The sequence below is a fragment of the Cyprinus carpio genome, chromosome A17, assembly GCF_018340385.1.
Source record: "Cyprinus carpio isolate SPL01 chromosome A17, ASM1834038v1, whole genome shotgun sequence".
NCBI lineage: Eukaryota > Metazoa > Chordata > Actinopteri > Cypriniformes > Cyprinidae > Cyprinus > Cyprinus carpio.
The window spans coordinates 9782637-9810600 of NC_056588.1; the positions used below are offsets into that span (position 1 = coordinate 9782637).

The window sequence follows — 27964 nt, forward strand, 5'->3', positions numbered from 1 at the left end:
TAGAATGTCTAAAGTGGATGATCAAAATAAAGTGTAACATTGAGATATCATTCATTTCTGTAGCACTAATGGTACAGGACAAGTCATGTGCCAAATTTCAGTACTAAGGGGTTTATTAACCTTCTATAAGGTCATATTTAATTATGCCTCATTATCTTTCTGCAGGTGAGGATGATGATGATGAAGAATGCGGAGAGGAGAAGCTCCCGTCCTGCTTTGATTACGTCATGCATTTCCTCACTGTCTTCTGGAAAGTTCTCTTTGCCTTTGTCCCGCCCACCGACTACTGGAACGGGTGGGCATGTTTTGTGGTGTCAATCATTATGATTGGCGTCCTGACGGCTTTCATCGGAGACCTGGCATCGCACTTCGGCTGCACCATCGGACTCAAAGACTCCGTCACAGCAGTGGTGTTCGTGGCACTGGGAACTTCAGTCCCAGGTGAGTGAGAGAGGACAGTGGGTTACAAAAAACATATGCGCCTCTGATTTTTGTGTTTCAGCCACCAATGTTTGTATTTACATAAAGTCATTTATCATAAAATGAGGATATCTAAGCGCTAGTGTGTGTGTGTGTGTGTGTGTGTGTGTGTGTGTGTGTGTGTGTGCTGGGCTATGATTATGATATATCATATAATTATGCAGAGTAAAGCTCCTTGCTACATTGCAACTCCAAATATTACTTTCATCAGTCATGATAACTGTTATTTAAAACAGGAGAGACACACACACACACACATACTGCTATGTTCATGTACAGAACACACACACACAGCCGTTAAAGAGATTGGGTCTGCTGGAAGAGCAGTGCATGTTCACCATGTTTAGTATTCCAGACACACTGGACTGCTCATAGAGAAAATGCTGAGAGGGCAGAAAGCAGAAGCATTCCCCTCTCCCTCTTTACCTCACTCACACCATTTCTTTTCATTTTTTTTCACACCATTTCTCGCTCTTTTGCTCTTCTCATCTCACTGCAGAAAATCATTTTCTTGCATTTGCATCTTGCTTGTAAAAGACATCATAATGTACATGGACAATGTCATGCACACAAAAGGACATCATTTTCTTAATTAGTTTTTTTTATTTTCGAAACATCCTCAAAAGAACAGTTCACCCAAAAAATTATATTATTGTCATTATTTATTCACTCTCATGTCAGTCCAAACCTGTGTGACTTTCTTTACTCTGTTCAACACAAAAGAATATTCTTTGAATAACATTGTTTGTCCATATACAATAAAAGTCAATGAAGTCCAAAACAACAATGGACCCCACTGACATTCATTGTATGGAAACAAATAATATCTTTGTGTTTAACAGAATAAAAAAGTAATAAAGATATGAAACAACATAAGGTTGAGTAAATTGTGACAGAATTAAACATTTTGGGTGAACTGTCTCTTTAACAAAAGGATAACTTTCCTTCAGAAGATCTTTTTTTCATTAAAGGGATACTCCACCCCAAAATGATAATTTTGTCATTAATCACTTACCCCCATGTCGTTCCAAACCGTTAAAAGCTTAGTTCATCTTCAGAACACAGTTTAAGATATTTTGGATGAAAACCGGGAGGCTTGTAACTGTCCCATTGACTGTCAAGTAAAATATACTGTCAAGGTCCAGAAAAGTATGAAAGACATCGTCAGAATAGTACATCTGCCATCAGTGGTTCAACCATAACGTTGTGAATCGACGACAATACTTTCTGTATGCGAGGAAAACAAAAATAACAACTTTATTCAATAATTCCTCTCCTCTGTGTCTCTCCACATCACCGTATGCTACGTATGCTCTTCTGTATCAGCCACGCCACAAGGATGCACTGTTTTCTTTCAAATCAAAGCTAAATACACGTAGAAACAGCGCATCCTTGTGGCGCGGATGATACAGAAGAGCATATGCAGCATACTGTGACATGGAGAGACACAGAGGAGACTATTGACAAAGGAATTGTTGAATAAAGTCGTTATTTTTGTTTTCTTTGCTTACAAAAAGTATTCTCGTTGCTTCATAACATTACAGTTGAACCACTGATGGCAGATGGACTATTCTGAAAATGTCTTTCATCCTTTTCTGGACCTTGACAGTGTAATTTACTTGGCAGTTAATGGGACAGTCACAAGCCTCCAGGTTTTCATCCATAATATCTTAAATTGTGTTCCGAAGATGAACTAAGCTTTTACGGGTTTGAAACGACATGGGGGTAAGTGACTGACAAAATTTTAATTGTGGGGTGGAGTATCCCTTTAATTAAATATTGATTGAGTAGCACAGTTTGTGTAAAAACTAATATTGAAGAACTTCCGTAAACAGTGTCCCATTTTTCATATTTATTTAAATCACTTTTAGCATTTCATAACTCTTTTATAATAAATGTCTATATTGTTCTGGTAACAAATCCATTTCTCTGCATTTATGCAAAACTATATGTGGAAGTGAGTAGTGTCGCAGTATACCAGTTTTGATGATAACTGTGATACTTAAAAAAAATGTAATATTGATATCATGTTAATAGGGGTTCCGCAATTTACCTGTATTGGCAATAAGCATGGCGTTTAAAAAATGAAATAGGCCTGCCATCAAAAAAGGATGTCATGTTAATACTGTTATAATAATGTTGAATTCATTCACCAAGATAATCGTGTAGTGAAAATCTAATATCGTGACAGCCTTATTGGAATTATTACAGTTGTTTAGAGAAGTGCTGTAGTGGTTTTTTGTTTTAGAAGAAAATTACATCCAAGCGGCTTTTATCTCTGTAGGTCTTTAGACACTTTGCTAACTTATTACCTGCTTACATCTGTGTGTGTGTGTGTGTGTGTGTGTGTGTGTGTGTGTGTGTGTGTGTGTGTGTGTGTGTGTGTGTGTGTGTGTTTAAGTCTGGTTCAGGTTCCAAAAACAATGGGGCACTTACACATTTAACTAGTAACCGGTCAAAAATCGAAGTCAATAGTAAGGTAAATGAAGCAAACTTTAAAAACCATTCTAGTGAAGGGTTTACAACCACATCCATTGATTGTTTTTCTGCACAGTTTGACAAAATGACAAATGCTGCACATTGCAAACTGAACGGGGAGTTATAGAGCAGTTAGCATGTGTCAATCTTTATTGAGAGATGAAAGCTGTATTGAGTACCGAGAAAACAACTGAACTTCCAAATAGCTAAGCGAGCGGCCAGAAACCATGCGAAGGAAATGTATGCTGACTGATAAGGCAGCTTTTCACCAGTGCTTTTAAAGTGCCCCTATTATGCCATTTTTAAGGATCCTAATATCGTTTCAGGAGGCTCCTAAAACAGGTTTACATGCATGCAAGGTCAAAAACACATTTTCTCAAAATATACATTTAATTTCACTGAATTTCTCAATGATTCTTAAACGATTCGTACAAAGCAGTTTGAAGAGTCAGTCTCCCTAAACCCCTGCTTTCCGTGAGCCTATTCTGTTCTAATTGGTCAGATTGTTTTTCGTCTACTGTACTACAAACTTTACAGCGCGTGTTGGAAACGAAACACCAATTGCCATAACTGAATAACAGCTACAGAGAGAATGAATAGAGAGAAAAGATGGTATCGATTTTACCTTATAAATTCAAGCCCAAGCCCCTGAGATTAGAGAAGCAGTCGTCAGTAAAATGATGGGAACACAAAAAAGATTGGGGTTGTACTGCTGTAGTATCATTGGAACAATGAATGTCAACAACTGACTCATCTTTCAGAAGTGAAAATAAAACAAATTTTCTTTCACAGCATCTTCTCGACATGATGTTAATCACACAAACAAGATACAGTGTTTAAGTTGTTCGCGGCCAGCCAACATAGAACATAAGCGTGCATTTTTCAAATGTGTTACTCCGTGTAGTGTAGCCATCACGGAAGTGGGATTCGAATTCCTGATGACTCTTTTAGGTGATTCAGAGTCGATTCTTTTTTTTTTTTTTTTTTGAGAGAGAGAGAGACAATAACTATTTACTGTGTACTGTCGGCTTCACAACTTTGCAGATCGTTTACATTCATAGAAAGCTACATTACATACTGCAGAAAGACAATATTCGAAATGGCATAATAGGGGCACTTTAAACAGAATACAAAGCCTTTAGATTCAGAATGAACTCTTGAATTAATAATTTGCTCAATTAATTTAAAATGGAAATGGCTTTGATGACTGACATGCATCTTCTGAATGATGTCCCACTTATGTGTGGTGATATAAAAGGTTAATTATAATAATTTTTCTCTCTGGTTTAAATGTTATTTAGTATTTATACATCGGCTGTTTGGCTGAGCCACAGAATACTCATTTAAACTAAATGTGTGGTCTTTTTTTTTAAATACAAATTTGTGTCCATGTGCAAATGTAAGCAGTTTGAGGTTTATAACAGTTTCAAAGTCTGTAACAGTCTTCGTAATGATTAACTGCTCCCGAGCGTCTTTCTGGGATGAAGCTTTTCATCGCCATGACACCCACATTAGCAGCAGTTGTCATCCGCACGCTGCCAGGCTCTTTGGCAGGACTTTACACCAGACTAGGTGTTAGCTGAGCCTTAACTGAGAATTTCCATGGTAATGCCATGGAAACAGCTCCATCCATGCTGTTGTTTACAGCAACATAACAGGACAGTGATGAACAACGAGAAGGAAAATGTTATTTTACAGTAAACCCAGCTTTGACTTCATAATACTTCATAAGTCTTTGAGATGTTGTTGAGTCAATTTTGGTCTCTTAAGGCTTTAAATGGTTGATGTTGCTCTCAGATACTTTGTCAGATTTGCAGGGAAAGTTTCTAACCTTCACTTTTAGACAGATGTTGAGTGCTGCAGTCATGTGGTGCTGAAATTACCATAATTACGAGATGACAACTTTGAGCTGCTCACATCCTTGGACTCAAAAATGATAAATTTTTGTGGGAACGCAGAAAAATGCCTCATGATGATGTTAAAACACCTCCTTAAGCTCTTGAAATTTTTTTTTGCAAAAAAACAAAACAAAAAGCACACTACATTACATTATGTATAATAAAATTGCATATTAATCATATTTTGAAATTAGTTTCTTCTGCTTACTGAAGCTGTATTTATTTGATCAAAAATACAGTTTGAATAAAAATTGTGAAACATTATTACTATTTAAAATAACCCCTTTTCGGGGTTTTTTTTTTTTTGTTTGTTTTGTTTTTTTTGGTTTGATGTAATGTTCAGTGATAAAATATTTTTGGATATTTTTTCACTTGAGATGCACTACAGGAACACAAATATGTAAATATGAATGTGTGAATATTAAAGTGTATATCCACAGGGTAGCGAGACCTTTAAATCAGGATAATGGTTCTTTGTGACCACAGGCAGCAAAGAGTAATATCAACATATCCAGAGCAGTTCAGCAGAGTTATGTGTTATGCACTATATTAGTATAACGAAAGAGAGAGAGGAAGATTAAAAGAGACAGAGAGGAATAAAGAGTTAGAAAGGGAGTTTATGTGCATCTAGGATTATTTATAGGTCTTTCCAGACAGAACGCACAATCAGCATCCTCATGGTTTCTCAGCTATCTACAGTAGATCACCCTGTTAGCATGCAGCTGTCTCTGAGCAAGAGAAACCACACTGTTTAAACAGCAGACAGCCCTTTGATTTCAACTCAAATCAGAGGTTAACCAGGCTGTTAGTACAAAATTACATCCTCACCAAAAAAGGAGAGACAAGTGAGAGAGAGAAGCTGAGTACTGTGTGTGCATATACTTATGTGTGCTCTGCGAAAAAAAAAAAAAAAAAAATGAATACGAGTTTTCTCAACTATTATTTTTGTTTTATTTTATGGGGAAAAAAATATCTAAACATATTTAGACAAAGTAAAACTATTTCAATTATTTGTTTATTTTAATTACTTGATGATAATTTAATATATTTTAATTACTTGTTTTCAAAAAATTTATTTAGATTTTTTTTATTATTATTATTTTTCATTCTTGTTTTAAGCATAAACCTCATAAAATGTTGTTACATTTATGCATTTTTGTAACGTTAATGCTTTTTGTGATTCATGGCAAAATACATACAGACATAAATATTCTTCATTTTTAAAAACTTTGATTATTTATTTTACGAGTATAATTTGTAATTTACATTATTAAACTGTCACAATATTTATTAAATAATGATAGAATATTTATGAAATATTGCTTGATGAACTTGCTCAGAAACACTTAGTCACTCATCTATGTATTCTAGTTACAGTACATTAATGCTCTTTATGATTTATGGTTTACTTAGTTGTCCTTTTGGGGCAAAAATTGTCCCCAGAAATGTTCTAAATCTTTCAAAATCAATTAAAATAAATAAATGCATGCATTTTTTTTTATTCATTTAAAGAGATTTTATTTGTTTGTTTATTAATTTTTTAAGTTCCTATTTTTATTAATCTACCAGAATGTTTATGAATCATGATAACTATTGACAGAAGTGTATTAACACCTCTCTTTCTCCTCTATCTCGTTTCTTTCTGTTTTTTCTCCTGTCATCTTCTTCTCAGACACCTTTGCCAGTAAAGTGGCAGCAATACAGGATCAGTATGCCGACGCGTCCATTGGAAATGTGACGGGCAGCAATGCAGTGAACGTCTTCTTGGGCATCGGAGTGGCCTGGTCCATCGCCGCCATCTACCACAACTCAAAGGGCAACGATTTCAGGGTGGACCCGGGTAGCCTGGCCTTCTCTGTCACCCTCTTCACCATTTTCGCCTTTATCTGCGTGGCAGTGCTCATGTACCGTCGCCGGCCCGACATCGGCGGCGAGCTGGGGGGTTCGCGGACTGCTAAAACGCTGACCACCATGCTATTCGTCAGCCTCTGGCTCCTCTACATCCTGTTCTCCTCTCTGGAGGCTTACTGCCACATCAAGGGCTTCTAAACACACATACAAGCGCTCACACATGCATATACATGCAGAACCACACACCTTTACACAGTGACACACACACAACATACATTCTGTGGAAAATCCGCAAAGACTAAAGGGAAAAAACTAAAGACAGCAGAGGAAGGCAACAGCGGAGGACTCGGTTTCGGGTTCATGTGGATAATCGTTTTCCGCAGACCATCGGCCTGTTCTTCTGTTCTCTCAACACTCCTTCATCATCATCTTCCTCTGGTTGTTGTGTGACTGCATCTGATTGGACGGGGTGTGACCACAGTGTTCAAACATCAAATCTAGACTATGAAAAGCTACTATTGCTACCTTTAACTACTGTAGATGTGCTTTTTTAAACATAAACCAGTATAAAAGCCACGTGGGACTGTGGAATCTGTAAGCTCCCTTCATAGTGCCATGGAACTCTGGATAATGTGGCTTTGTGTTATAGGTTTGTTATCTTAATGTTGACCGAGCGGTACTGTAATTTTGCTTGGGTGATTTTTCAGACACATTACTTTATGTGTTTACAAATAATGTAATCGGAGTGGTCCTAACTGAAAGGGGTCAACCTTTGCCATTCGTGTACAGCTCGGACATCCTCCTAAACAACTTTTGTTGTTCTTGAGCAGCTTCTAGTTCCCGTGAAGGCCAGTTTTTATCCTGCTCTTGCACTGGTGCAGTTCATTCCAGTTCAGAAAGAGAATAACAATAAGGAGAGTGCAGTACGCCAGCTCTGATCTCTCCCAGCACTGAAGCTTTAGAGACCAGAGATGCACTAGTGCAAGACTTTGATTTAAAAGCCTTGATCTGACGTCCTCAAAGATCGTAAAGTGCTATTGAAGAGCTCGGGTTAAGGAACATTCTGAATTTTCTAATATAAATATACCGCAGTTTGTTACTGATTAGATTATTAATTTATGCAATCGATGAACGATGTGTGAGGTCAATCTAGTGAAGATAATCCAGCATGTGACATGCTTTTGCTAACATCACATTGAGAGTTTACAATTATGACTGTTACTTTCTGTCCAAACCTACACGCATACATTTACGGACCCACGCAAAAACAGTGGCCATTATTTCAGCGATTTGTTCTCAGACACACAATTTACAGTCTTACACATGCAAGCATGTATAATTGGTAGTCTTTTGCTTGATTGACTTGCTCATACAGGTACAGTCAGTCACTCATCTACGTGGCGTTTACGAGGGCACACTTTCCCTCCAACCCTGCTGAGATTGCTTCTTTGTACTGTGTAGATTCACTGCATATGGAGCTGTAAGGTAAAGCTCATAGAGTAGTCACGGTTTTAGACGTAGGTCGATTTTAAAAGCAGAAATTTTAGAACTAATCTGAATTTGACTCTAAACACCTTCAGGATAGGATGGTTTAACACAAACGAACTGAAAAAAAAAAACATAGCTCAGTTTTCATTTTGAAAATGCAATTGCAGGATTTTTCACTCTCCAAAGTTTGATTTCCAGGCTTAATAGGGAAGTAAAAATTTACTGAGCACAGTAGTTCGGATTTAGTTATTTTGGACTCTATCTATTGTGTAGTTTGCGCCAAATTTGCCAAAGGGAAAATCTTTCTAATGGAGAACTGCAGTGTGCCACACAGCCCCTGAAGTGGGTTTTCTATTTCGAATCTTACGTTTTTTTACCCACACCAAAAATGTCCTTGCAAGGATAAAGAGGCCTTGGTGACATTTCTTATAGGTGTTTGTACTGAAGGGATCCAGCCTACAGCTCTTTTACTGCATCTGAAAACCTTTTCTTGTAATGAAAGCGTGCTTTTAAAGGGATTCTTTGTTGGGGTTTGAAGTTTCAGTAGCTTGATTTTGAAAGAGAAGAAAGGTTTAGCTTGAATAGCAGTTTAATTTTTATTTCTTGTTGTGTTCATTTTATTTTGTTTTACATTTTTAATGAAAGGAAACTATATTGTACCAGCTCCAGGGCATTTCTGTAGGAAACCTTTGATGATGACCTTTAATCCCTGATGAAGATGATCCGCTGTTGCTTGCTAATTCTGAGATACACAAGAAAGACACTACAAACAAAGAAGGACAAAACCAACAACAAATAAAAAAAAAGACTTTTTCCTGAAGCCTAATATCTATTTAACCAATAAACAAACAGATGAAGTTGGAGTGAAGTTGGTGAAACCATGTGAATTACAGCCATACCAAGTTCTGCCGAGAAGACTTTCACGGCTCGCTAGCCGTCACACCAACTGACCGCAGGTGCGCCTCTCCGTACGGGGCGTTCAAACTGTCTCTACGGTTTATTCTGTATATGTATTTGCTTTGGCAGAGCAGGGGACAGCAATTGTGCGTCTATGCTCTGTGGTCTGTAAATCAGGGCGTGGCTGCATTGGAACCGCCCCCCTGTGGAACCTAACCCCTCCCCTTACCCCGCCCCCTTGTTTGCCATGTCCATATTTGGAATGTTAATGTGCTTCGTGTTGACAATGCATGGATGCTAACCTGTCTGTATATAGTACGCAGAATCACCTTCATTAATGTAGTCGACAGAGGTTTGAAAGCTGTATAGATATTCTATATATTTTGTTTTGTTTGCTTGTTCATTTGATTTTCCTGTCCGTAAGTTTCATTTGAATGCATTTCATTTTTTTTTTTACTTGCACATGTATATTAAAAAGGCAGTATCTGTCGTTTGGTGCAGGAGCACATGTCCAAACGAAGAAAGCAGTATATCAAGGCCCTTTGTTTGGTTGTTGCAATGGTCGTATTATTTAACAGTATGAAATATTTTATCAATTAAGCGTTTAGGTGTGTATGTATATACTGTACAGTAAAATGAAGACAGAGTCATCGCTCTGCCATTATCACAGAGAGAATGCAACATATTTATTTGAGACTTCAGAATGACAAATATTGCCTTTTGGATTGATTGTTGCATAGAGCTTGTTTTGTTCTAGTTTCTTCGCTGAGCAGTGTGAGTGCGCAAGTGTGTGTTTGTGTGTTTGTTTGGTCAGTCTGGAGCAGCCTGTGATATCTGTAAGAATTAAAGGAACATATAATCCGTTATTTATCTGCTCTGAGTCTGTAAACCATCTGGGAAATGTCTGTAAAACATTAGGAGAATGTGTGTGAAGCGTCAGGGTTTGCCTTGTGTATGTCTTATATTCCTAATTCCCCTCTCTCTTCCTCACTGCTCAGATGGACTCTAGTCTTTCAGGGGTTTAATACTAATCTTTGATAATATTATTTCCTCCTCCCCCTCGCTCTATTACTCTCTCTCTCTCCTCTAACTCTCCAATCCAAGGCCTCACTAGCATCTTGCATAAATGTGTCCGGTGAAATTATGTAGGCTGTATGTTGTAAACAATCGCAGTGTATATGTGTAAAGATGTTCCTGGTATTCCTGAACAGTGCGTGTATGTGTGTAAAATGACTACATTTCACTTATTTTTAGTGTATAAATTTAGAGCATGTATAAAGGTTTGCATAATCACAGAGAATATTGGTCCCAACTAGTCATTTTGTCTTGTTTTCTTGTAAGAAATACCTAAAAATCTATAAATCAAGATAGATTTATGTATGATATTTAGACTTGTTTTTCAAAGAATACATCTCAAATTATTTTTGGTTGTTGTTTCAAGCATAAATCTAATAAGAGAATATTTATACAGGAAAACAAGACAAAACACTGTTTTTTTTTTTTGCAGTGTAAACAACATGGCAGAAAGCTCTCATGCCAAAGCAGGATTGAATGTATTGTATGTAACATAATAGCTGTCTAAATGAAGGCTGTAAGTTTTATTATCTTATCTGTCTTGTACAGATCGAGTGGCTCAAATAATTGTGTGTGTTTGATCACTGTAAGATAACGCTGAGAATCATGTTAATGCAAGTGTGTGTGGCCTTGTGGCATAGTGTGTCTTACTCAGTCCTCTTGTCATGAGCTTATTAAAGCTGACTCTATTTTCCTTCTCTCTCTCTCTTATCTCTTCTTTCTCTCTTGCCCTTTTCGCTTTATTTCATGCTGTTTTGTTTTGATTGTTAGGTTGTTTTAATTTCAATCTGAATAATTAAATATGAGATTGTTTTGATTTATTTTTGTGTTGCACTCAATCTAATAAGATGGACGTCCACTAACTGTGATTGCTCCCCTAGTACACCTCTACACAGGAAATAAAGTTTGGGATATCCTGTTTAGAGCCAAGTGGATGCAGTGTCTCTTTTTATGATTGTGGTTCTGAATAAGCACACACACACACACACACACTGATGTCCAGCAGACAGGGGGTGTCATCTTTAATGGTGTTGTGGAAACTGCCAAGATGCATAATTCAAGGTAGTTACTAACAAATATTAATTAACTACATGATTTAAAGGTGCTTTTAGTTTTTTTTTGTTTTTTTTTTTGATGATGATCATGACCTTATGTGTGGCCATATTTACCTCTGCAAAATTTTGCAGGCGAAATTTAGTAATTTCAATAGAAATCCATGCTGTTATGCTTGAGGGAGAAAAGGTCACACAGATTAGCAATTAGCTTGCAACTGAGTTGTGATTCATGCATCGCTACTGACAATGGGCAGTGGACAGTTTTTCTAAGAAATTTCACCACAATGTCATAAATGTAAATTCATTTCACATTGTTTAAGTGGATGAAAAATGACTCCATGTGCATTTAAGGGGGCAATATAAATATATAAACTTCAAGATGATGCAGTCGATCATTTATCTGACAGAAACACATTTTAGTGATGGCATAAACTAAATTATGGTCAAAAATATAGCAACCCATTTATAGCTTCAACAAAACAGATGCAAGGCTTAAAATGAATCAGAGAATCGTTTGATCAGTTTTATTAACAAAAACCATATTAACAAACTTATTTGCTAAAATGAACCTGACTTCTCATTGTTACATGTGAGAAAGAGAACTGATCTATTTGACAGTTAATGGAGTTGTAACTATAAATTTGCTGTATGGTAATAATTATATAAATATGTACCTTGAATGCACTATCGCTTTTCAGTATCCAGGACATTGTAGAGTACAGGTGAGTTTGAATGTGATGTAGAGTATGTGTCTGTCTTACAAAAAAATACAGAGATTTCATGTTGCATAATCAATAACATAATAATATTTTTTGCCTCCTATTATTCTCTCAGTTGTGAAAAGGGTCATTGTTGGGCAACCATGGGTAAGTCCATTAATTTCATCTTGAAAGCTTTTTGTGCAAAGAACACAAATCAATCCATGATTCCATTTGTAGTTCAGGTAATGAGTTCTGGTCAAATTAAACTTGGACTCACATTGTCTGTGGAAAACAGCCTTCAGAAACAGATGGAATTCAAAAGTTTCACTTGTCAATTCTCTCATGCCACTAATAAAGAAGACAGAAGGAAACAAGGCTTTACTGACTGAATATAATTGTAAGAGGGCACACAGATTCATCCTTCAGTTCTGCATGAACAATATGATACAAAATACCAACTTCTATTGAACTAAGGCATAGAAGGGGCTTTCTGTCACAACCCTAGTCTTGTGTTTCCTTCTTGTGTTAAAGGACTTTTAAATTCCTCTGCTCCCTTGTTTGTTGCTCTAGTTACCCCTATGTGTTGCCATGGTGTTTCATTGGCCCCTCCCCCCTTGCTAACTTGTTTCTCTGTGTATATATACCCTTGTGTTTCAGTTCTTGTCTGTCAGTTGTTGTGTTCCCTGTAGATGTGTGTGTTTCTTGTTACCAGCTCATGGTTTCCTGTTCTCTTGTGTTCCTGTGTCTTGTTAGTCTTTTCATTTGTTAATGAACTCCGCTTGCATGTGGTTCTACCTCTTCTCACCTTTGCTCAGCTCCTAGCATTACAGAACAACTGACCACAATAGTGATCCAGCAGCTGAGTTAGTTAGAAGTGACACAGATGCACAGTCACAGAGGCCTATGAGCCTTTCCCAATGCCTACATTTGCGGTCTCCGGAATCTTGAGAGTGCATGGATGTGACAGGAAGTAAGTGTGCAAGACCATCCCAGGTCTGAAAAGCTCAGTGCCTTTAACACATCCTTTTAAATCAACACTCTAATGCCACTTTAGGGCTAAGCGTGTCATTCATCACGTTGAGGAGTCCTGATGCCCTTTGCAGCTTAACTTATTTTAATTAGGTATCACATAATTTGTATAAAATGTAAAGTGTTGCACATTTTTTTACTATGGAGATGGGTATGCGTATTTTGTAAAACATTTGCAACTGCTTTTGATAATTTAATAAGAAGCACCACAATTAAATTGCTGTTCACAGGGATTACTGAACAGAAAAGTTTATTTTGAAGTGTAAAGTATTATATGTACAAAATGTGTAAATAAAGTTCTGTAAAAACTTTATTTGCATGTTTACACTATGTTGTAAGTGTGTTCCATTGGTTAATCAATCATTGCGTTTTTGAACTCTTACAATACAGGAAATACATCGTTTAAGGAAACAAGAAAGCCCCCATCACTTCTCCCACAAGTTTCACAACATGCTAATGTTTACGTCAAACACGACAGTGGCCAGAAGTGATGGGTCATATTCATGACCTGGATTATATTTGTAAAGTTCTTTGTGTTCATCTGTAAAAAAAAAAAAAAAAAAAAAAGTAAAGCATGAGGGTGAGAAAATAATTTTTATTTCTGGGTGGACTATCCTTCTAAGAAGGTAGTGCAGGGCAGGCATTTGACACCTGTGAGTGAGAATGCTTTGATTAAACTATTCATGCTCATTGCAACTTCTGAATTTTAATACTGCGAATGCAAAGAACAAATGATTATTATTCTTTAAAAGAACATTTACTCACCCTAATGTTGTTCCAACATTTATTAATTTTTTTTTTAGTCACACTTTTATTGTTTGTGAAGGAGCAGAGCCAATTATTATCAAAATACCTAATTTTATGTTCCACATAAGGTTCTACAGTTTAGAACTACATGAAGGTGAGTAAACAAGTGAGGTGGTATTCCATTCGGGTTCTTTTTATCTACTGTTTCTCAAATACTATGAGTTTGGACAAACTATTCTTTACATACTGTTGTCAGGTTTTCACATATGCTTTTTGCCTATATAGTATGGAAGTAGGCATATTTAGACACAGGGAGGTTGCTTCTCAATTGGAAGTCTGCATTCTATTAAAGCTGCATCACCTGGTTGAAGGCTGTCTTAATTTAAGGGAGCCTTGGAAGGCAGCCTTCTGTAGGCATGTTTTAAAGGATGCATCAAAATATCCTTTGCGTCCACCAATTACCCACAATCCTTTGCACACTTTAGAATTCACAAAAATTGACTGGCAAATTTTGAGCACTGAGCTCATACAATTTCATTATTAAATTCAAGACAAAAAAAAAATGCTTTCAAAAATGAAGGCATTGTTTTGTTTCGTTGTAAATCAATCACATAATGCTAAATTCAGAAGCACACCAAATAAGACACTTGGATGCAGCCTTGCATTTGAGAAGCACCTGTATTTGAAACACACAGTGCGTCTGGCCTCTTGTGAAAACCTGGGAAGCCCCTGAGGCTTTCCATTGGGTTTCCATCAGCTTTAGCTGGTGTGAAATGCACTGCAGTGTAACGTATGTGATAGGAGGACAGATTAAAGACTGTAGAACTTCATATTAGTCACATAGATTCATCCATCATCCAGCACACACAAGTGTCAGCTGTGTTTCTGCTCTTATGTCTCATATGTTTCAAAAACCTACAGAATTTGTATGTAGTGTTTAGGCCAAACACTACATACAATTTAGGCCAAATGCTGCTGTATGAGAGGCAGAATATTCCAAATATTTACGACACGCACACATCCACAAAGTCTGCCTAAATGCTTTTCATTAAAGTTTAAAATGGTCTGATGGGAAGCATTTATGTCAGAATCAAACATAATCAGCTGTTTTCAGACCAAAATGCTCTTTATGAGAGAGCATCTGCCAGCGAGCAGACACATCATTTTATTACATTCATTCTCTTTTTTTCTCTCATTTACTATTATCTTTCAGCTTTAAAGAGCTTTTCCTCAATTATTTGGCATTTGAATGAATCAGCAGAGATGATGTTGAATAATAACACAAGCCATTCAGTATTGTGTTGTGCTTGAATGTGTGCATTACTAAACAAATATCATTCAGATAGGATGTCTTGGACCGCATAAAGAGTTTTAAATGTCACATAAATGGCAGAGCAGTGGTCCCTGAGTCCTTTAGAGTGTGTGTGAATGTTCCACACAATGTTAGAGGGCCAGACACAGTGACTTGTGCTCAACCTATAAATGTTAGCAGCAAAGATGACACATACACTCATGCAAAACGCTAATCCTGAATAGTTTAAAGCATTCTGGCCTCGAAACAAAATAGCAATGTTTTTATGTTTTATACTGTGTTGTTATTTTCTTAAGCAGTTGTGATTTTATAATTATTCATTATATTTTAAGAGGTATTGGACAAGGTTTTACTCTTTCTGGGCAATTATTCAGCTTGTTATTGAGACACTTTATGCAGTCTGTGGAGGGACCTCAAAGGAATTTTAATTGCAAATGGAAGTAATAGAAACGAAGTGTCCTTATCCACTTATGCTAATAACAACAGGTTTTATTTCATTCCAGAGGATATCTCAGCTCTGAGCATGCCTGAAACTATTCGAAAATGCAGCACCTTTTTATGACACTCTCAAAATCATCTCTAAATATAATTCTTTTCTAAATGTCTAATTGTCCAATAATTGTTTCCTTGCATCTCACACAGCAGCATCAAGCAATTTACTTATAGTTTATTTGTTGTGGGGAGACACCGTTCCCAATCATGGTTCAGTTCTTTGCTTAGGTGGCTATAACACATAACTAAAAAAAAAAAAAAAAAAAACTTTTTCAGGACTTTGAACACTGCAAGTGTAAGTGTCTGGTGAGGGTGTATATTTTGTGTACCATGTACTCTAAGTTTAATAACTTCTTTTTTGTTGGGAGAAAGTTTTGATAACCATGAAACAAAACATATGTTTACATCATGATAAATACTAATTCTGTCTCATTAACATCATCATTAACATAATTTTATTATTACCATCCATTACATCAGCTTACAATATTAAAGATGTAAGACCACAAACTTTGATTTCAAATAAACTTTCTCGATCCACTGCTTCTTTTTTAATGAATTAGACACTGAAGAAAAAAAAAACATTTTAGCCAACAGCAATTCTCAAATTATTTATTTATTACATTTAATTAATTTATACAATTTGATGTGTAATTCACTGTTATGGTCAGGATGTATTGCGCTAATATAGATTCTCTGCAGTAACTTTTTCCCGCTCTCATTATTCGGTGAATAAAAAATATTAAGAAAACACATAAATAAGACATGATTGGAGATATGTTCATTTTTGTTCAGTAATTAGCCCTACTTAAGTGCAAAATTGAATTATCACAAGAGTAACAGTAGCCACTCTCTTTTCATTTAGGTTGCCCCTCTTCTTGAGCCCTCTGTTGTTTAACGGACCATATCAGAAACGAAAACTGGCCATTGCAAGGCTGTATATCACACCATGGCCTGTCATTTTAAACAATGGGGCATTTAGTACATAGTGAGCAGCTAATTATTCTGGTTGCCGCTTTCCAAGAAGTGTATTAATGTTCTCTTTCTACATGGATACATCTAATACTTCACCTCAATGAAGTGAAGCCAACATTAACATAGATGGAATAATAAAATAAGCTTGGAGACAATCAGGGAACTGTTTACTCATTAATGCTGAGATCCTCTTTAACCACAAAATGTGGTTTAGCTTTCACTATTCTATATATAGGTCACTAGTGTGCTGTATATAGATCACTAGTATACTGTTCTATCACTGTTCTACATGCAGAACACTATTCTGCTCTGTCACTGTTTTTTTAAGTAGATCACTACTATGCTCAGTCACTATCAGCAAATGGAACACTATTGTGATCTATCATTATTCTACAAATGAAGCACTATTCTGTCACACTGTGTCTATGAGCCGCGTGACAAAAGTCAATAGAACCTATTATAATCAGAGATTCTTTCTACATTAAATGTACTGTCAGCGACAGTAAACTGAGGGTCCGTTCAATTTCTGACAAACGCCAACACTACATCTGACACGAAGGATAACTGGAATTGCAACATTCACTTTGGCACATCAAATGTAGACAACCTCAAGGTGTTATGGTGCGATGTGGTCGTGCACGGTGTAGAGACGGTGTCACTATTCTGCAAATAGAACACATACCGATCTGCCACTAATTAATAGGTAGAACCCTATTTTGTCACTATTCTATACAATTGTGCTCTATCACTGTTTACCACATAGAACACTATTCTGCTTGGTCACTATTCTGTTATGTCACTGTTCTGTAGGTAGAACACATTCACTATTTTTAGAACACTATTCTGCTCTGTCACTGTTCACATGTAGGTTAGAACACCAGTGTTCTCTGTCACTATTCTACACTTCTGCTCTGTCACTACTCTGCATCTGTGGAACTCTATGCCCCCACACTACTGTTAAAAGAATACTGTTTTGCTCTGTCCCTATTCTACTTGTAGAACACTATTGTGCTCTGTCACTGTTCTACAAGTAAAACATGATTGTGCTCTGTCACTACTTTGCATGTGGAACACTACTGTACACCTAAGCATGTGCTCATTTTTAAAAACCTACTTTAATTAGATATAATCTTATTAGTCAAAGCTAATTGAACCAAATTCTTTTCTGGGTACTCTGTTAAAATGTTATCCTTACAGATAATACTCTAATCCAGTGGTTCTCAACTCCAGTCCTTGGGACCCACTGCTCTGCACATTTTGTTTGTCTACCTTATTTATCGCACCTGATTCAGATCATCAGCTCATTAAGAGAGAGATCCATGAACTGAACTGAGTGTGTCAGATTCAGAAACATTCAAAATGTGCAGAGCAGTGGGTCCCGAGGCCTGGAGTTGAGAACCACTGCTCTAATCAAGCCAGACCTCCGCAAAACAATTCCCTCTGTTATTCTTAGCAGAAATTGTTTTTTTGTTTGTTTGTTTTTAGATAGTGTGCTTATAGCGACCCGCAGTGGTGACATTCTGAAATACACACACACACACACACACACATACACAATGACTAGTATTGAGGCTGGGAGATTTTTTTTTCCAACCACTATCTTATAGCCTACATAATGGGTCATAGGGTTATTTTTAATAGTATAAGTTATTTTTAGTAATACGCCCAGCAAGTTAAATGTAGGTTGCGACTGACGTCATAGATGACAAAGTTTTCTGTATTTTTGATTGTAAACAGGTAGGTTTGGTCACTTTAAGATGTAGCCTATAGCGTATAACTATATTTTTAATTTCCTCTAAAATAATTTTAGTTAGTAAAGTAATAAATTACATTACACATTTTATAATCAGACTACTTTTTGATAACTTTTAAATTACTTTTCACCTAACCGTTTATCATATTGATTTAAATAGGATAATCTTGTACCATATTAATATAAAAATGCAAAGAAAATATATTCTATTCATTGCTATTAACAACATAAAGTGCATTAAACATTGCTTTACGTCAAGGTTTACCGAACTAGGGTTTGTGAAGGAACTGCAAGGGGGTTTGTGAGTTCAATGAAAAGCTAACAATTTTTTCAAACATAAAAATCATTAAAAAAAATTTACAATTATAATTAATCATTTTAAAATAACATGAATCAAAATAAATCACTTGCTAAAAAATTGACATTTCATTTGTTTACGTGCATGTCATGTTTAGTGTTAATCAAATGTGTTAATTATGAACTTATTACCTTAAAATCTCTGGGGTAGTTCAAGTAGACTATTGGGCGAAATGTTTTGCTGACAAAAAAGTTTGTGAATCCCTGCATTAAATGTAAAAAATGAAATAACGTGAATTTATGCATTTTAATGTGTTTGAAAGACAAAAGTCTTCCCAAGACAGTAATACATGCTTAGTTAGATTTGTGATAATTCAAATAAATATTAATGTTTTTCATCAGTAGTTAATGCAGTTTTGCAATGTTGAGGTAACACTTCTTAAAACTAAAAATGATTTCTGTAAATCCAGTGATCAAATGCTGTGTGGCCTCTCAATTTTGTGTTTAATTAGCCACCAAAAAAAAAAAAAAAAACACCTGGAAGACTTTTTGAATGTATATTAGCACTCGGCTATTTTAGAAAGGAATATTTAAAAGATGAAAAAGAGGAATTAGGGAGAATCAATAAATTATGAATAATTATTTGTGTGAGTATCATGTACTAATCAATAAAAAGAAGTCTAATTACCACATAGTAATGTAGCCTAATTAGTGTAATCTAATTAGAAGTAGGCCTACTTAATTTTTGGAACCTGATTAGTAATCCAGATTGCATGTAGCTAATCAGTTACTGTCCAGCTCTCTTGGCAGATACTTCTATACAAAGCAAGGACGGTGTCTAGTCAACATTTGAAATGGATCAAAAAAGTTAATCAAAGTTGTCCTAGGATAAGAACGCATTATGGTTTTAGGACAACTTTGATGAATGGTTTTGATCCAAATGTTGACTACTGTATATATCATGGGACGTTTCACGCGTGCAGAGGAGAGAAGATATGGCGTTATCTGTGGCGTAAATGTTCACGCATCTACGCAATTTCCTTGTGTGGGAGAGAGAGAGATACTCGAACGCCCAGTTTGCCCATAGTTGACATCACGCAAGTAGATGTCTGATATTCCGTGCAGGAAAGGTTAGATCAGATAGTTTGAAAGTTTTCGTGTAGGCTCTATCTACAGGGACCGCACGCGCTCACAGGTAAAATAATAAACACCGGCGCCGTACACCTTTCCGTCCAGCCACCGTGTGAAGGTCACCAGCGATCATCTCCTATGTTTGAAACAATCGTAATGAACATGACGAGCTTGAAGGCGTTCACCGAGCCGTTTGGTAAGTTAATCCGCTGGTTTGTACCCGGAGACAACATGCGCTTTGTACTGGACACGAGCAGCAAATGATGGACAGTTGTTTAGTTCGGTGAACTTGGGTTTCAGTTTTCTAAATAATGCAGTTGGAAACGACAAGAGGTGAACATTTACAGGGTAAGGTCTTATATTAAATATAATCAAACAATAGGGAACACATCATGGTTTATGTCATATATGTATGTAGACTAGCCTACGTGTCTCTGTGTGTGTGTGTGTGTGTTTGTTTGTGTGTGTATATAATTGAATTGCATCAGATCAGGTGTACTTTCTCTTGCTAAGGCTGCGGTATGTGGTGTATAAGGATAAAAACTTTATTTATTTCAAAAGACTTTCCTGGTAAAGGGGTTTATACTGCAGTGTTTGTGTATGTTGCTTCTGTTAGTGTACGGGTGGCCATGCAGAAGAAGATCTGTGCAGAGGGTTTTGCCCAGCAGGATTATATTATGATGTGGTTTACATTTTATCTCTACAAGTGCATCCCGAGCAAGCAGCTACATGCTCTCTGCATTCCCTGGCTGAGCAGAAACAGTCATGAATGGATTCAGGCTACACAGGTTTGGATTTGTCTGCAGTGCTGACTGGGACTAAATGTGGCACGTGTACAGTAGATTAATCTGTGCATGAGCTTTAGTTTATCTCTCTACTCCTGTAAAGAATGAAACATGATGGATTGTGGAAGAGTAAAGCATTTGGAGAGGATACTGATATAAAATAATTTTGCTTTAAAAAAAAAAATAGTGTTGGCTGTTTTTGCAGTGGGACAAAATAAGTGAAAATAACTTTCCGTAGATAACATCAGCTCAAGGTGCTAGGCACCCTTTCCGGTTTTAAGCTTACATCAGAGTTTGTTGCTTGTTTTTTCCTTGCCTGTACTTTCAGCAGTCATCATGATTGAAATGAAAGGGCAACATCATGATTGAAATGAAAGGGCAACATCCTGTTTCAGTTGATGGGATTTCTTAGAAAATACCCTGTACTTTAAGCTCATGCTTTTGTTTTCCAAGCACTGTTTCAGTGAACAAAAATAACTTCCTAATTTCTCTGAAAAGTAGATGTCTGAAGTTGTGCCTCTGCTGTCGCTTTATCAAACCTTAGAGACATGGAAGTCATGCTTTTTTTATGCTTTGCCTCTTAAGAGTAACAAAAAAAATATTTGCCGGGGGATTTTTTTTCCTTCAAATTTATGAATACAATTTTCCTCTGCATTGTGACTAGACATGTGCCGATATTCGGTAATGCAGTGTATCGCGGTAATGAATATGCGCGATTTTGTTATCGTGGGCACTTCTAAATACCGAGAATAATTATATATTACAAATTATTCAGAATTTGGAATGCATTTTAAGAATACTTTTCCCATCAACTGGTCAAAATGCACAACACCTCTGTATGCTGCTTTAAAGACGAGTGTGCCGCTCTGATGTAAACAAGCATGCATGAGAAGCACATGGGGGAACACGTGAGAGACGCGCTGAATGAAAGCACATTCACTCTGACAGCAGATGGCGCTAAACTGCACAAAATGCAGCCCTTACCCTGGAAACCCCATGAATAAAAGCAGCTGCTACTTTCTAAACATTTAAATAATATAAAATAATGTTTATATATTTCCATAAATTTTTTCCATTTTAATCTGGACTACAACATGCCCTAGATATTGTTTGAAAGTGTTTTGATTCTTTATTGTTCATTAACACTTTACATTAGGGCTTCTTTAGTTAACAAACTGCCAATGAAAAATTCTTCTGAACATTCATTAATCTTAGGTATTCCAATATTTAATAACACATTAAAATCAAAAGTTGCAACTTTGTTATTTAATGAGCTAACATGAGCTAAGACTTGTATTTTTTAACAAAGATTAGTAACTTCTGTAGTAAATGTAGCTACTGCTCATTGTGAATGTTAATGCATTAACTAAGGTTAACTAATGAGGTCTTATTGTAAAGTGATACCTATGGGTCTTTAAAGTTCTTTTGCACTTTAATCGGTGTAAAACTTTTAACTTTAAATATATTTTTGTATTGCTTTATATTTAAATGCTCATTTATTTTTGTTATAAGAAAAAAGTTATTTAACCTGTTATACTGTATTATGACCACTTTTTTGAAACTTAATTTCAATACCGTGATAATACCGCATACCGTGACAAAACATTATCAATTAATCACAACAGGAAAATTTGATACCGGCATATCCCTAATTGTGACACATCTGATTGAAACAGATGATCCAAAATAATTGAATGAAATAAAATACAAATAAAACATATGAATGTATGAATCATTCACAATAAGATCAATAACATTTATTTATATAATAGATATGGTGGTTTTTATTTTATGCCAACTTTGGTTTTAAAACAGTACCATTAAAGTAAAGATATCTGTAATTGAAACTGCCACCTGCTAGTGCTGCCACTGAATTACACACGCCATGCTTCTCACACACACATCACACACTTCCTTCCTGGCACAGTCACTTAGTCATTTTTACTGACAATCCTCTATTTCTTTATGCTGCTTGTTGGTTCCGGAATTGTATACAGTGTCAGAGAAGTGTTTGTGAACTGCACGACTTTCGAATCTGGCACCCTTAAAGTGAGGAGCCTTTTTGCATCTGACAAAACATTAACCAGTGCTTTTTGTCTTTAAAAACTTAGAAATTTAACTGATGGTTTTAGTTCCATGTGTGGGTTTAACCTTTTTTTTTTTAAACCTAACCATCACACTACTCATCTGCTTTTCACTTGCTAATATCTTTATATTCTCATTAAGAATTCACTGATCAAAAATGGGTATTTCTGTGTAATGCGGTGTTTCACCTTTTGTTTTTGTTTTTTTGCAGGGAGAGTGGCTTCTGAACCGGTGGAGGACACGGACCCCAGCAGCTTCATTGCAGATATGGTATGATGTTTTTATTTTTCCTAATCATGCAGTTGATTTATTTATAAGTAAAGGATGTACTTTACTCCTTCAGAAGACTTTGGTGCAATGTTATGGATGGATGATGTTGGGTAATACCCACAGACACATCAATTGAATCATATGAAGTTTAGTTTTGGTTTGTTATGACACGCTACATGAGTTGTAAACATTGTCGCCTTTCATATTGTGATCAAACACAACAGATTATGTAGGTAAGACATGATTTTCATACATGATATGAAAGTAGCATTGAATGAGAGGAGCAGGTTTTGAAACTCACACTTCTGTTGTGTGACGCCCTCCACTCCAGTCTCAGAGGTTTGTTCTAGCATGTTCTCTGCTCATTTATCCACACATCTGAATGTTTAATTTTCCTCCCTTCGCTACACTGAACACACCCCCTCTCTTCAAATGTGTCCCAACATGTAGAAAGAGGAACAACGGTGTATTGTTTTCCTATGAGTTCTTGAGTCAGATGTGTGTGATGTTATGTTTGACCCCTTGGGGTCCTTACTGATGTTTTTGTGTGTGTGTTTCAGTCTCTGAGGTCAAATTACCCTGTTCAGGTCACTGACCCACAAGGTATCAGAGGTATTTTTTGTTTATTTACATTGTTGCTGCTAGTATCGGTAGTGATAAATGTGTAAAATCATACAATGAATGTTAGATTTATTTAAACAATTCCATTGATCTCAGTAGGATGATTCTTAGGTGATGAGAATGGTGACCATTTGGTCAGCCTCCACACTTTTCATATAATCGTGTTCAATAGGACATGAAGACATAAAGTGTTAAGAAAAGATCAATGGGTTTTTTCACAGAAAGTTGATCTCTGATACTCTACAGATCCTGTAACCCTACAGCTCAGCTCTGTTCCCCCTGGATATCTGTTGTCAGCGGTGGACAGGATACGACAGGTGATTCTTTTATTTCTTCGTATCCTCTGGAAATGAGTTGGGTCTGATCACTTTCTATCATTATTTGCTGAAGTCACGTAGCATCTCTGACGACATTCTTATTTATAGATTCAGATCACTCACTGAGTGGTGTACTGATTCTCAAGGAGATTCTTGTGGGCGGAGTAACAAATGTGGTTTTCATAAAAATGCCAGAAGCGATTTTTCAGTTCACTTCTCAGGGATGTGGTTATTCCCCTGTGTGTGTTTCACATGTTAGGTCTTAGCTGAGTTTTCATTAGGGTCTGTGGATTAACTGTACCACTAACTTTAAAGGGGGCATCGGATGCAAAATTCATTTTTACATGGTGTTTGCATATAAATTTGTCTTAGCAGTGTGTGGACACAACCACCCTACAATGCTAAAAATCCATTTGCTACAATTTTTTTTAAATCCCCCAAAAACCTAAACAATCTCAATTAAATTATCATTTAAACAGGCATGCACCGAAACGGCTTGTTGTGAACAGAACTGTTTTTGACAAGGTAAAATGGTGTTGTTTTACATGACCATTGAGGAACCAAAGTCATTTGCAGACATTTCATGAAGACCCTAAAGAATCATACCAACTTTTAGAAAATGGGCATCTGATGTCCCCTTTAATGTATTGTGCAATGTGTATACTTGAGTCTTCTTTGAGTCTTTAACTTCAATTATAAATGCACTTAACCATCTCTCTCTTTTTTTTTATCACCCAGCCTGTGGAAAATGACAGTAGTGCATTTATTCCATCATCTTCAGTTTCATTAGGTATGTGTAAATAGTAGAGTCATACCATTCCTTCTGTACACAACTGTCACTCAGTTGTCAGTCAGTTGCACTGTGAGTAAGCACCCTTTGCTTGGCTTCTCTATATAATCCATTCACAATTTGAGGAAAAGTTTTGTTTGTTATGCTGCTAAGAGGACCAAATGTTTATGTAAGCTGTTTCAGGAGTGACACGTCAGTGTAAAAAGGCGTTAAGTAGAGTTCAGTATGGAGTAAGAAGGGGAGGGGTCTGTTTCTTTATAATAAATATATATTTACTTATAGATCTACATAAGAATTATCTTTACATATAAGAATATGCAAGATAAGAATTATACTAAATGAATTATATTTGAAGTATGAAACTAAAACCACTAGTAGGTGGCTGCAAGTCATTGAATCGTTTGATTTGTCAAAAAGGACTGATTCATTCAGGAACAAAGCAAGTGACTGATGACTTTACTAATAGGTAATTTAATCATTTGCTTCCTCTTCTGATGTTGCTTAACTATGTTCTAAATATAAAAAACAAGAACTCACACAGGCAGATACATAGAGAGAAAATGGATATGTGGCGTGAGAACAGTGTCAATTGAGTGAGGGTTGGCAGCACTGGATATGACGGACAGTGATAACTGTAGAAACGGACGGAACACAACATCTGACGAGCTGATGTCAAAATAGACCTGTGCATTAAGTGAAGCTGTGTAAATGCAGAGCAACAAACTTACAACAGCAACAAGTCTGTGTTGACTAAATACATTTATCAATTTCTAGTTCACTTTTTCATTCTTTTAAAAGAAATGTTTAAAAAATGAGTTTAAAGGGTTACTCCACCACAAAATGAAAGTTTTGTCATTATTCACTTACTCCCATGTCATTCCAAACCATGTCGAACAAAGCTTTTACGGGTTTTGAACGACATGGGGGTAAGTGAATAATTGTACATTTTAATTTTGAGATGGAGTATCCCTTTAAGTTAAAGGTGCTGTATGTAGGATTGAAACCAAGTGGTTGAACTAGATATTGCAGTCCAAATTCAAAATATTGGAGAGGGTTTTAGATAGATATCCCGACTTTATGCACTTTATGCAATGTCTGATTTTCTTTCCCCACTCTCTAGACTTCGGTAAAGAACAAAAGCCCTGTAAGGAGTGTTTATGTTCTGCCCCTCCACCCAAAATCAGTGACCTCATGAATGACGAAGACCTTCTCTACAGTCTAAGGCTAAAGCTGGATCCAACTCACTGCACTGTCAAAAACTGGAAGAACTTTGCAAGCCGCTGGGGAATGAGCTACGACGAGCTCACGCTTCTAGAGCAGCGCACACACGGTCCCACCTACCATAGTCCCACTCAAGAGTTCCTCCTGCGCTACAACCAGAAACCTGTCACGGAGCTCACCGAACTCTGCCAGCTGTACCAGCGCATCGATGTGCTTCGATTGCTCCAGAGGTGGATGGAGAACGACTGGCCCTCACGCTGGCAGCAGGCCCATTAGCTGGGACTTCACAATAACTGGACCTCAAAGGTGAAATGTGTTCGTGGAAACTGAAATTCTTCACTGCAGGAATGGACAGCAGGTCAGAACACACATTACTGAACAGTGGTGGTACAAAGACAAGGTAGTACACCGGATGTATTTAATTTTTTTTTTGTTAACCTTTGGCTGATTTTATCAGTCCAAATGCCACTGACTGGTTAGCTGTATTAGTTATGTGATAAAAGGGTGAATAACAAATATGCAGCAGCACCCCAGCAGAAAACGGAAAGGCCACTCAGGTGTGACTACTCATTTATATTCTGTCTGGAAATTCTCTGTGGTTCCAGTCATACAGCATTTAATTTATTTTTAATACAAACAGTCATCTGCTGGCGGTGTGCCATTGTTGGTGGTCTTATGAAGTTTCCTTAAATTAGTAATATTTAATGTATTCAAATGATGGCTTTTGCAGACTTTATACACTGAAATTCATTCTGCTCATGTTCTATAAAAGAGGCTTGTTGTGTGGGGACTATTTGTGAAGTGGCCAGTTAAAGGGATACTCCACCCCAAAATGAAAATTTTGTCATTAATCACTTACCCCCATGTCGTTCCAAACCCGTAAAAGCTCCATTCGTCTTCGGAACACAATTTAAGATATTTTGGATGAAAATCAGGAGGCCTGTGACTGTCCCATAGACTGCCAAATAAATAAGACTGTCAAGGTCCATAAAAGCCATGACAGTCATCGTCAGAATACTCCATCTGCCATCAGACGTGCAATCTGGGTTATATGAAGAGACGGGAACACTTTTTTTATTCAACAATTCATTTGTCAGCAGTCTCCTCTGTGTCTCTCCATGTCACCGTATGCTCTTCTGTATCATCCGCACCACAAGGATGCGCTGTTTCCTTTCAAAACAAAGCTAAATACACGTAGAAACAGTGCATCCACAGAGGGGACTGTTGACAAAGGAATTGTTGAATAAAGTCGTTATTTTTGTTTTCTTCTTTCTGGACCTTGACACTGTTATTTACTTGGCAGTCTATGGGACAGTCACAGGCCTCCCGGTTTTCATCCAAAATATCTTAAATTGTTTTCCAAAAAGACGAACGGAGCTTTTACGGGTTTGGAACGACATGGGGGTAAGTGATTAATGACAAAATTTTAATTTTGGGGTGGAGTATCCCTTTAAAGATTCAAATTTTGAATTTGAACACGTAAAACATTGTGATATATCAAAATTCCCATTGCACTGCTCACTGAGCACTTGAATTTAAAGCAACACTATGTAACTTTTTCTGTGTTCAAAACATCAGTACATCATTAATTCATAAATTCAAACTGCCTTTTGTTCTTCGGAATACATGCAGTTTTGTTTATTAACCGCTAGAGCGCCAACATTTACATAGTGTTGCTTTAATATCATGTTGGCATGAATGGCACTTAATTTTTTTTTTTTTTTTTTTTTTTTTTTTTTTTGAAACTTTAAGAAAGATTTATCATGCCTCTGAGAACGGATTGGTAAAATAGCAGTATAACTGCAGAGAACCATGGCTCTGAAAGTTGACTGGATTTGCTTAGTCATTATGAGCTGTTTTAAATTTAATTATTGAAAATATGAGTTTCAAAAATGCAGAGTGCGAATGTTTCAAAATGTATGGTCAAATTCAAATTGCAATGCAGGTAGTAGGACAGAATGTGACAACATTACCTCTTCTAAACAAGACTCTTTTAAAAAGTGTTTGGTGTTGTGCCATGTACTCTACCTAGCTTTTTATTTCCTGTGTCTAAAAATCTGTGTGCATCAGGGGTTCCCTGTTTAAAAATAAAACGTTTTTATGTACAGTATCTGAATATTTGTTATAATTACCATTATAGTGTAAATACAAAGTATTTTTTCATCAGCAATACATTATGAACTATTGGCATCGCTTGAATGTCAGTGGTAAATAACC

At 36.5% G+C, this 27964-nt stretch overlaps 2 protein-coding genes across 8 annotated transcripts in view; both read left to right on the forward strand.

Moving 5' to 3' along the window:
• The window catches only part of LOC109070483 (sodium/calcium exchanger 1-like), an 84721-nt gene extending 73625 nt beyond the window's left edge, over positions 1 to 11096 (forward strand). For both annotated transcript variants that reach the window (XM_042773945.1, XM_019087055.2), the window contains exons 6-7: positions 166 to 441; positions 6529 to 11096. In XM_042773945.1, coding sequence (XP_042629879.1) covers positions 166 to 441; positions 6529 to 6905 — 653 coding nt within the window. In that variant the 3' untranslated portion in view covers positions 6906 to 11096. The remainder of the gene's footprint in view (positions 1 to 165; positions 442 to 6528) is intronic.
• An 8198-nt stretch (positions 11097 to 19294) lies between these two features.
• On the forward strand, positions 19295 to 26631 carry LOC109070482 (ectodysplasin-A receptor-associated adapter protein-like). 6 transcript variants are annotated; one of them, XM_019087051.2, is made up of 6 exons: positions 19295 to 19854; positions 22740 to 22798; positions 23359 to 23401; positions 23666 to 23736; positions 24475 to 24526; positions 25647 to 26631. In XM_019087051.2, the coding sequence occupies exons 1-6, from the start codon at positions 19797 to 19799 to the stop codon at positions 26021 to 26023; spliced, it is 660 nt and encodes a 219-aa protein (XP_018942596.1). In that variant the 5' UTR covers positions 19295 to 19796; the 3' UTR covers positions 26024 to 26631. The 6 variants fall into 6 exon arrangements, with proteins under 6 accessions (XP_018942596.1, XP_018942595.1, XP_018942597.1 ...); XM_019087050.2 differs by having other exon boundaries at positions 19296 to 19854; positions 23359 to 23410; XM_019087052.2 differs by lacking the exon at positions 19295 to 19854 and adding an exon at positions 19865 to 20006 and having other exon boundaries at positions 23359 to 23410.
• Positions 26632 to 27964: the final 1333 nt, after the last annotated feature.

Bases quoted from the DNA above. Each gene is read 5' to 3' on its own strand.
- LOC109070482 (XM_019087050.2), top strand. From the start codon at position 19,797: ATGTTTGAAACAATCGTAATGAACATGACGAGCTTGAAGGCGTTCACC. The intron at 22,799-23,358 runs GTATGATGTTTT...TGTGTGTTTCAG, and splicing joins GCAGCTTCATTGCAGATATG to TCTCTGAGGTCAAATTACCC. The intron at 24,527-25,646 runs GTATGTGTAAAT...CCCACTCTCTAG, and splicing joins ATCATCTTCAGTTTCATTAG to ACTTCGGTAAAGAACAAAAG.